The following is an 11021-nucleotide window of genomic DNA, read 5'->3' on the forward strand; positions in this document are numbered from 1 at the left end:
TTTACACCCTCCCTTTTCTCCATTTGCCTCACTTACCCATTACAAAAATAATATTTTCACAATTCTTCATGCTATAGAATATTTCATGTCATAAATTCAAAAATAAATATATATAATAAAAGATAAATTTATAATTAAATGATACGAAAAGATATTAAAATAATGATATTGGAAGTTGTAATGTGATTGTATAAAAGATTGAAGTTGTCAATCTATCATTGCACCTTGTAATATTGACCACATAAATCTTTTAAACAATCACATTACAACTCTTAATTATATATATTTATTTTTAAACTTATTACATTATATAATTCTAAACTCTAAGTTAGTCAAACTATATTGTCATGGGATTGAAGATTGCACCCACTTATATACAATGAATTGTCCTCATCTCTAGTCAACGTGGGATTTCCATCAGCAACCCCTTCCTTCCCTTTTTACAGAAAAAAAAATCTTAGTTTTCCACAATTTTTTTCTCAAAAACCTAGCATCATGCAGTTTCAACCCACACACACTCACTAGAGTATGTATTTTTTGAGTATGTTAACATGAACTTGATATTCTAATAATATATAGAATAAGATTATATATATTATGAAAACTTTTGCTGTGAAATACTTTTTTTTTTCAAGAAAGTGAGAAGCTAATAAAGTTAAGACATTACAAAAGTATTATAGGAAGTCACAAAAACCAAAGGAAATTCAACCTAGCCTCATACCAAAACATGTTATAGTCTAATCACTATTCTTTTACCCTCTCTTCTACTCATTCTCTCACCTATAACATTATTCCAACCCTTCCCTTCTTTCTCACACACTACCCTCTTCTTCTTCTTCAACTTTGATCTCATCAGGTTTTCATTTTTCATCTTTTTTCTTTCTCTTCTCTTCGACCATGTCAGCCAGTGAAAATGGTCTAATCTAGATCAGAATTCATAAACCAACCATGAGCTCATTTCAGGACTTTGAATCCTCTCCAAGTAAAGACATGATTAACACAGGCCTCAACAACTCTATCACAAACCTAACCCCCTCCTTAAACTTCTCCTCAGCATCCTCATCAGCATCCACAACAATATCAGCACCAGCAACAACAACAACATCTTCATCACCACCTTCCACTCCAAGCCGCTACGAGAACCAAAAGCGAAGAGACTGGAACACTTTCGGACAGTACCTCAGAAACCACAGGCCCCCACTTTCCCTCTCTCGCTGCAGTGGTGCCCATGTTCTTGAGTTTCTCAGGTGGGTGATGATACACTCAAAATCCACATTTTTTATTCTTTACAACTTTTAATATTATTATTTTCCTATTTTTATATAATTTAATTACAAATTTACCATTTATTATATATATATATATATATTTTTTATGAGAAGTGATATATTAATAACTTGTATTAGTCTATAATTTCATTTTTTTCATCTAAAATTTCTATTTTTTTACATGACAAAAATATCCTTTATTTTTAATATCATGAATCAAAAGAGGTTATATAATGGAAAATGTTATCAATGTATTATTCTGATGTATTTATTTTTAAATCTATTACATCAAAAATTTATATACAACTTCCACAGTTATCAAAGTATGATTTTCCTTCTACTTCTAAATCTATCTCATCAAAAATTCTATACAACTTCAACAGTTATTAAAGTATGATTTTCCTTCTCGGTATATAGTATCTTGACCAGTTCAAAAATTGTATACAACTTCAACAGTTATTAAAGTATGATTTTCCTTCTCAGTATATAGCATCTCGACGAGTTGAAAAATTGTATACAACTTAAAGAGTTATTAAAGTATGATTTTCCATATCAGGTATCTGGACCAGTTCGGAAAAACCAAGGTTCACACTCACCTGTGTCCCTTCTTCGGGCATCCAAACCCTCCTGCACCTTGTCCCTGTCCTCTCCGGCAAGCGTGGGGGAGCCTTGACGCCCTCATAGGGCGTCTGAGAGCTGCGTTTGAAGAGAACGGTGGAAAGCCGGAGGCCAACCCTTTTGGTGCTCGTGCTGTGAGGCTCTACCTTCGTGAAGTTCGTGACTCTCAGGCCAAAGCAAGAGGCATCAGCTATGAGAAAAAGAAGCGCAAGCGTCCTCCTCAACCACCTTCATCAAATGCCACCACTCAGTAGTGTATATATGCATATATATAGTAAGGACTCAACCATAACAAACTCCACAAATTATTATCATATCATTATTGTTATATATTATAGTCTACAATTTCAGGTACATCACATGTTCATGGTCCCAGCTAATTTCTGCATACGAGGTTGAATATTGAAAACAGTTAACAAAAATGGATGTGTTCTACCATCTATCTACAAATAATTAATAAAACCTTACTTTATGTTATAGATTGATGAAAACTCTAATCACTACAATTACTAAAAAAAAACACTAAATGATAATTAGAGTGAGTTTAGTGTGGTGTGAGTATTTTGGGAGGCTAACATCAGCAAATATTTCTTGTAGTGATAGTCTTAAACCATTTAACAAATTTCTTCACAAAGTCCATGATATATCATGTATATTTTTACATTTTTTACGTAGACAGATGAATTAAGACACATGTTATATTATTGTTGTTTATATGATTGAGGTTATAACTGTGTGCAATTTGCAATTGTATCTGCAAAGTTTTAGATTTTTGTTAATCTTGGCAGAGTTTGGTCTATGTAACTGCATTAACCATGATTGTATTTGTCTGTTTCTTAAAATATCAGAAATTGCAAAGAAATTCAAAACCTATAAGGCAAGTTAAATCTGTGCTTATAACATATAGTTATAAGGATCCCCTTTGTATTTGAGTTTCACTGTCATATAGTTCAATGCTTGATTTATCTTGTTATGCATTGCATTGCAAGGAGGTAGAGGGAAGAGTCTCAGATAAATATTTTATATAAAGGTTGAAGAATTCCAGAAATACATCTTATTTATTCATCCGTTTTTTACTGATAAAAAAATTGCATTGCCTGCCCTAAATAATATATGCATACTTGTTGTTTCCATTTGTTTTTCTTTGCCTTAAAAGATATAGAAGTTGTGATTTGATATGGGATTATTGAAAGTTTTCAACTGGGAAAAAAAATACTGGCAGGTATAATTTACGTGGGGAAGTGTTCAGAACTTTGATATTGCAATAATAAGTGATGCAGCTGTGATGCTTGATATAAAACCTGCAATGTAAGACTTGCCCTGGGAAACTGGAATGGACTTAGAAAAAAAAAAGAGAGAAAGAATCTGTGAGATGGAAACTGCAGTGTTACTGGTAGAAGGGGAAGCTGTGAAGAAGTGAGAGGGGTTATTGTGTGAGCTATTCACTGTCAAATTTGTAATAAATATGTTTATGTACTTGAAGGTGGATCATTTATGAGGAGTAATGGATTTGCAGATCATGTTCCATGTCTTCTTTATTGGATGTGGTAAAATGCTATTGCTTCTGTTTTCTTTTTACCCTTCCATATGAATTAATAGTGACTCTTTTGCTATAGTATCACACACACACTTCACCATCCACTGGTTAATTTCTTGCATTATACTATTTACTACATAGTATTATGTACCTATGAATGTACATTTATTTCTATTTTTCCTATGTTTTCGTGCTTTTGAGTTTTCTGATGCTAGGGCCCCCTCTAGAGACACTTTTCCTCTGAATATGATGCAAACACTATGTTAATGTCATCAATGTGTTATCATCTCAGTTGATTCCTAAGATGATAAGAAATTCATATTAAAATGCAAATTTTGAATGTGAGTTATGACTGCAACTCCAATCTCAGACCTTAAACTCATGAGTCTCAACCCTCTTGTTTAAAAAATTTAGAAACATATGTGTATGATAAAATTATAAAATTTGAAACCTTTTACTTTTGAAAGAACTCATAAAATTGGACATGCAGTGTTTGGTTCTTTGGAGTTTGTGCATCTAATGAACCTCTTTCACTCTCTCTTTCTTTCTGGGGTTTCTGATCACTTCTCCTACTTCAGTGGGAGTGAATAATAAACCAGTGAAGAGTCTTCTCTCATTAGGGTATTTATATATCCACCCCAATTAGTATTTCAAATTTATATGTTAAGGTTAGAGATTATAGTATTTTATAGTATAGAGTATAAATCTAATCTTTTATAAACTGATTTTATAAAATTAGTACAATATTCTTAATCTATGTACTTTACTCATATAATGTACTTTTTGAAGGCCAAACAGTGCTTGAAACATGTTCTTAAACTTTGAGTTAGAGCAATGAACTAATCATAACCATCTCTGGAAAGGGATAAATAGAAAAAAGAGAGCAAAAAAAATTATATAATGTGATGCAAAAGAATGAGAAAAAGGAAACAGAAATTCAGTTTTTTAAAATCTCATTTTGTATTTTGGTCGAATTTTCTTATTATCTATACTTGCAAAGGTGTTAAAGCTTAGCATTTTTAATATTTTTTTAATAAACAAAGAAAAAAAATTAAATGTTTTCTCAGCAGAGCAGAAGATGTGAAAGATAGGAAGCTAAAGCAAAATACATAATTCACATGCATGCAGTAAAGGACAGTATCACCCTTCTAGTATTTTTACTAAACAAAAAATTTCTTTTACACCATGGAAAATACATACATTTAACACTATTTATAATAATAATTTAAATTAAAAAATAAAATAAAATATTAATATATTAGAGTGTGAAGTATGTGTATACTTTTTACGGTGTTAATATATTAAATTTTAATGAAGAAAAATGTCTTCAATATACTCTTCCATACTTTTTCTCACCATATTATTCATTCATTAAAATTGTAAACATAGTTATATTCTCTAGGGTTCAAATTACAAGAAATCACTAATAATTTTGGATCATATATTCCTTTTAAGTTTATATCCTTCTACTTTAATTTGTCAAATTAGCCTTTATGGAGTGGAAATAAAAGAGAAATGTTTCAAAAATTAATAATAACTCGTGCTAGACATTTTTTTTATATTAAAGTCAATCATTGTTATTAAATACAATATTCCAAAAAAAAAACCATTATAATTTTTAATGAATCTTTAATAATATATGTTCACATTACTTTTTAGAAGATAAGGATAAAAATGAAGATTGAAAATGATTAAGGGAGATACCTTAAAGATGAGAGATAATTTAAGAGATTGATTTGAATTGGGATTTGGAATGAGCACTAAATACAAATCTTTTCGTACAGATTCCCAATGTTAAATTGTCGAGTTGTTTGATGTTTGATTAAGAAAAAGAAAAAGTATGTAAGAATTTATTAAAGCAATATTGTCTTTAATTAAGTTTGCTTTCTAGTGGGTTTATGTCACAAATCATACACATTGCTTACTTCTCAAATATACTATCATTCTACATTAATTAATATGTATATATATATATATCGATTTTAAATTTGATAGATTAATCAATCATCATAATAAAATATGGTTTATTTTAGAATGTTTGAGATTTGTCATAGTTTTGATTAAGAAAGAAAAATATATTTAAATTTTTATATTCAAAGATATATAAGAAATATTTTTTGTTACAATTGAGTAAGTTTGATCGGTAAAACTCAATATCAAGTAATTTTACTTCTCATATATTTTTATAGAAATTGTTTGTAATTTTTATAATTTTTATATATATTTTATCTTTATTGGTAAGTTTTGTATTTCTATTGAAGAATAGAGAAAATAAACTTTTAAAAGTTATCAGTAACGAAGATTGATTTGATACATTAATATTTGTTTAAAATAATTTAATTAATATACTTTCATTAATATATGTATATATTAAGTATTGGAGGAATTAATGTTCTACTAGTTTCAAATTATCTGTCCTTTAAGAATTTTAATTTATTTTAAAATAATTGCTATTTTAAAATTATAATTCAAAATATATATAGTTAGTGTTTCACCTAAGCATTTATTTAATTTACAACTTATTTAGGATATTTCAGTCCAATAAAATTATTTTATTAATAATTTATGTAGTTAATTGTTATCTCTATATATGTGTGTGCTACCTTAGATCCATGCATATATTTTAGATGACGAAATAAGAGAAAAAAAACTAAGGTTTAATTATGTTTTTAATTTCTGAAATTTGTGACAAATGGTTCTTATAAAGTAAGAGAAAAGTTCGTTTTAATCCTTCAAATTTAGTAAAATATGAACATTGAATTTGAGCAAATAAAAACAGTTAAACAAACTAATTTTTAGTTCCTCAATTAAGTAAAAAGAAAAATTGAGAGAAGGTCCTATTTTATCAAAATTGTCTCATCTAAAACTCTTGGACAGTATAATTAATTTCATTCTATTTTGGTATTGTCGGAATTTTTATTATAGAAAGGTATTATATGTTTTAACAAGTTTTTATAAAAATATTTTAAAAAATTGAATAGAAATTTCTAAACTAAAATTAACTTATCGTAAAAATAAAATTTAAAAAAGTAGATGAATTTATGCAAATTTTATTTTATTTCTAAAAAGTAATTGTTTTTTTCTAATTATAATATATTACAAGCACGTGTTTCCAATTTCTTTAAGTATAATTTTGTATTGAAATACTATATACAAAATAGGTAGATACTCTGTAAACTCTTTGACTATGAATAACCAAATTCCTATGTAATCTAAAGCATATTTATATTACAATATGTATTTTTACTAATTATGTGAGAGATAGTGTTTTTAGAATCTCTCTTTACTTCATTTTTCTGATATTTTTTTTTATTCGTTCATCCATTTTTTTTTATCACTCGTGTTTTGGAATTACTTTTTTGGTTTTTCGGTATGTGAAGTGGTACTCGGAGAAGAACTCTGATATTAAATCATCATCTGTGTTAATTAACTCACATAAAAAGTTCAAAAATTGAACTAAATATTCTATCTATTTATATTACTTATTAATTGGCGTATTGGGTTTATCACATCGCTTTAATCCATCTGTTTTTTTTTATTAATTAATTTGTGTACTTAATTAATTTTATTTTTATTTTATGGATATTCTTTGCTAACACGGATAATTGTGTACCTTTTTATCTTCTTTTTGATCTCTTAGCCTCTCAATATATCTACTTTCGACATTGTTTAAGATTTATGGTATAAAATTAACACTTGGTATAAAATGATCATGCTTATCAAAATATTTACCCTTCTAATTTCATGTAGTTGAAACAAAAGAGTAGTCCATTATACTACATGTCAGTGTTTGCGTAACATCTTCTCCTACGTCACAATTATAATATATCAACGTCATAAAACCTAGTTATTAGTCCAGACAATCAGTGACATTAACAAATTGAGTTGAAGAAAAAAAAATATGGTAGAGAAGAAACATAAATTTAAGAATATACAAAATTTCAAATTATTATTTTTAGATGAAAAATATGAAGATAAGAGATATACATTCAAAAATTTAAATATTTTATTTTATTAGGTAGAATTTGAAATTTTTTTTAATTTTAAATAATTTAATTGGTGTTGTAAAGTTTTAGAATTTCATTTTTTTTTTAGATTTCTTATTAAAACAATATAATCTACCATTACACATTTCAAATTCAATCTAGAAATGAATTATCCTATTAATTTTTTTTTATTTAAATATATTATTAATCTATATTTAGGTTATTGTAATACCCCCAACGTAGCAGTGTAGTTTCTCGAATAAAAAGAAGATGGGTATTTTAGGAAAATAAAATAAAATAAAAGTTAGAAAGAAGGTATACAAGTAAAAAGCATACGTGTATTTAGCAATTGTGGAGCTTAGAAGATTCCGGTCCGGTTTCATAAAAGATGGGCTTGGCCCAAACATGACCCTGCAACCCAATGTTTTAAATTCCAAAACTTCTTCATTAGGGTTCCATCGTTCTTTCTCCGTCGCCACTGCACCCACTTCCTTCGTTCTCCGTCGCGACGCGAAGCGCAAAGCAATGGTGAGTCTCATTTCGCGCCTTCTTCATTCATTATCATCATCATCATCTACATTCAATTTTGATTTTTTGTACTCAATTTTATTTGACCTCGCAGGCTCCGAAAAGAGGTGTGAAAGCTGCAGCAGTAGCTGCGAAGAAGAAGCCCGTGAGTACCACCTTTTCAAATTCAATAGCATTAGTAATAACAATGAGGAAAATTAGGGTTTATTTCAGGGTTTTGGGGGGAATCAATGAGTGAGTGATATAAACGTGATTTTGTTTTGTTTTTGCTTTTGTTGATCGGTGTAGGAGAAAGTGACGAACCCGTTGTTTGAGAAGCGTCCGAAGCAGTTCGGGATCGGAGGGGCGTTGCCTCCGAAGCGGGACCTGACTCGGTTCGTGAAGTGGCCGAAGACCGTTCAAATCCAACGCAAGAAACGTATCCTCAAGCAGAGACTCAAGGTCCCTCCAGCACTCAATCAGTTCACCAAAACCCTTGACAAAAATCTCGGTACAATAAGCTTCTCCATAGACACTGCAGATTTAAAAAGATAAATGAATTGAATTGAGATTTTTTCGAATATTGTCGGAGTTTGACCTAAAACATCAGGGCATGCTTGGGGATAAGGATATTTTTTTTCAGATTTTGTTGGGATTAAAAGCCGTATGCTTGGACCTTTGTGTAATTTGTAAAGAAGTTTTGTTTTGATAAAAATAAGTAATAAGTAATTTTATGAATGTGGTAATTTGTAGCCAATTGTCTTGTTCCCAATAGCTTTTCAGCAAAATCGTTGCTCCTTAATGGAAATTAATTATAGCGAAATCATCTTTAATCAAACTCAACCAAAAGTGAAAACAGTTATTAATATTAACTATCTGGTTTTGTGGAAGCAGCAACGAACCTATTCAAGATGTTGCTGAAGTACAGGCCAGAAGACAAAGCTGAGAAGAAGGAGCGTTTGTTGAAGAGGGCTCAGGCTGAGGCTGATGGGAAAAGTGTTGAAGCCAAGAAGCCTATTGTTGTCAAATACGGTCTCAATCACGTTACCTACCTTATTGAGCAGGTATTTTTTTTATCTCTATTGTTGTCGTTTTTATTGTCATTGTTATTAATTGTAGTGCCTAGATTTTATAGTTGGAACCACAATCCTCCACATTGTGTGAAATTGCCGATGTTTGACTGAAGTTGTGGTTGTGGAGAAGAACTGCCAAAGATAGTGTTGTAGATCATCTTATTTGAAAAAAAGTGAATAATGCAATTTGTGTTTGTGTTTTTGAAGTTTCTCTATTATACGAAATAGTCTTACGAATTGTTGACTTCCTAGCCTTCGTGAATTATACTTTCGAGAATTTAGTTTTAAATGGGCTCCAATGCTTTGGTGATTAGGGGTGTCATTGTTGCTGTAATTGTGAAGTTTCCTATGTTTGTATATTTGATATAAAATGAGGTAGTTTAGATATTTGTTTGATGGAATTGAAAAGAAAGTGGTTTACAGTAGCATACGCTTTGGTGGAGTAGAAATGATGCATTTTGTTTTTCTTCCTGTTCCTTTCAATTTCATCTTGTTTTAGACAATTCAAACAACTGAACCCAATATCATGATGTTCTGTTATTGTTGTTAATATTCAAGCGAAATATTTAACATGCATAATTATTTCCAGGTGATGTTGGAGTAACAGTTTCTTTTGTTTATTTTTATCAGAATAAAGCGCAACTTGTTGTGATTGCTCATGATGTGGACCCAATTGAGCTTGTCGTCTGGCTTCCAGCACTTTGCAGGAAGATGGAAATTCCATACTGCATTGTCAAGGGCAAAGCACGCTTGGGAACGGTAATTATATTTATTGACCAAGACAATGTTTTCATCAAACCTGAACACTGGATGATGGTGTTTGTTTTTTTGAAACATTGCCGCTGATGCTTTTAGAACGTTTATTTGTATGAATCTATGATTTATTACTTATTCAGTTGATGTGCTCTTTTTTCAGGTTGTCCACAAGAAAACTGCTTCAGTTTTGTGCTTGACTACTGTTAAGAATGAAGATAAAATGGAGTTCAGTAGAATCCTAGAAGCTATTAAGGTCATATAGTTTTGAGTTTTATTTGTTTGTAGTTAAGTACTGTTTTTAATTGATGAAGTTGACTGAGTTTACTTTGTTTCTGTTCTTTATTTCTCTTTTCAGGCTAACTTCAATGACAAGTATGATGAGTACAGAAAGAAATGGGGTGGTGGAATCATGGGTTCCAAATCCCAAGCCAAGACGAGGGCAAAGGAGAGACTCCTTGCCAAAGAAGCAGCCCAAAGAATGTCCTAGATTTACTTGTTTTTATAAGTTTGAGTTCATTTTTCTATATGTTATTATATGGGAGCATATGCAAGTTAATATGTGAGGTTTAACTTCATTTTGGTAGCTCGTAATCCAGTAAGACCCGATTTTGATCGTTGATATTTGATTTTCAGTAGTTATTCTAGACTTAATGAAACGTCATCTTTTTTCTGTTCGGGAGTTACTATTACCATTAAGATTTTGCAGCAATTTAGTGGTTCTAAATGGTTTGTTTTCTTATAATTGTTAAATAATTATGATTATGATTTTAAAAGTATTTCTAAAACAAAATAAGAGATTAAAAATTACGGAAGATGATTCGTCTGTGGCGGGAATATGATCTTTGAGTTGTTTTTTGTAACTTGGGAATCTGATTCTTTGTAGTCTCAGTTTCTGATTTTTATAACTATGCTAGCCTTTCACCATTCAAGTAAAAATCATTAAAAACTTTTATTTTGATCCAACGATTAGTAATTATGTTATTCAATAATTGTTTTAGGCTTTTGAACTTTCGAATTATTGAGCGAAAATATTAATATTTAAATACAACAATAATTTTATTAAATTGTTGATCCTATTTAATTGTGTAATTGTTGGGACTGGAATAGTTAAAATTTTAATGGCCGAATACTTCGATTGAATTGTGCTTTGAGATATTGTCGACTTTTCACTTGAATTAAGGTTGTTATGTCCAATTTAAGTAGTACTAGCTATTGTATGAAATCTATGCTTTGTATGTGTGAATTAATACTTCTTTTACTTAGTTGAATGCTTAGA

General features: G+C 29.9%; 2 protein-coding genes across 2 annotated transcripts; both read left to right on the plus strand.

Moving 5' to 3' along the window:
• Positions 1-804: 804 nt before the first annotated feature.
• Positions 805-3424, plus strand: LOC137827509 (protein LIGHT-DEPENDENT SHORT HYPOCOTYLS 4). Its single transcript, XM_068633674.2, has 3 exons — positions 805-1247; positions 1825-2160; positions 3109-3424. Exons 1-2 carry the CDS (start codon positions 949-951, stop codon positions 2138-2140), a joined length of 615 nt encoding a protein of 204 aa, XP_068489775.1. The 5' UTR covers positions 805-948; the 3' UTR covers positions 2141-2160; positions 3109-3424.
• A 4384-nt stretch (positions 3425-7808) lies between these two features.
• Positions 7809-10415, plus strand: LOC137827508 (large ribosomal subunit protein eL8y). The gene is made up of 7 exons (XM_068633673.2): positions 7809-7937; positions 8032-8082; positions 8226-8427; positions 8811-8980; positions 9620-9748; positions 9906-9998; positions 10101-10415. Exons 1-7 carry the CDS (start codon positions 7815-7817, stop codon positions 10230-10232), a joined length of 900 nt encoding a protein of 299 aa, XP_068489774.1. The 5' UTR covers positions 7809-7814; the 3' UTR covers positions 10233-10415.
• Positions 10416-11021: the final 606 nt, after the last annotated feature.

This window comes from Phaseolus vulgaris, chromosome 7 (genome assembly GCF_051622355.1).
Source record: "Phaseolus vulgaris cultivar YP4 chromosome 7, ASM5162235v1, whole genome shotgun sequence".
Taxonomy (NCBI): Eukaryota; Viridiplantae; Streptophyta; class Magnoliopsida; order Fabales; family Fabaceae; genus Phaseolus; species Phaseolus vulgaris.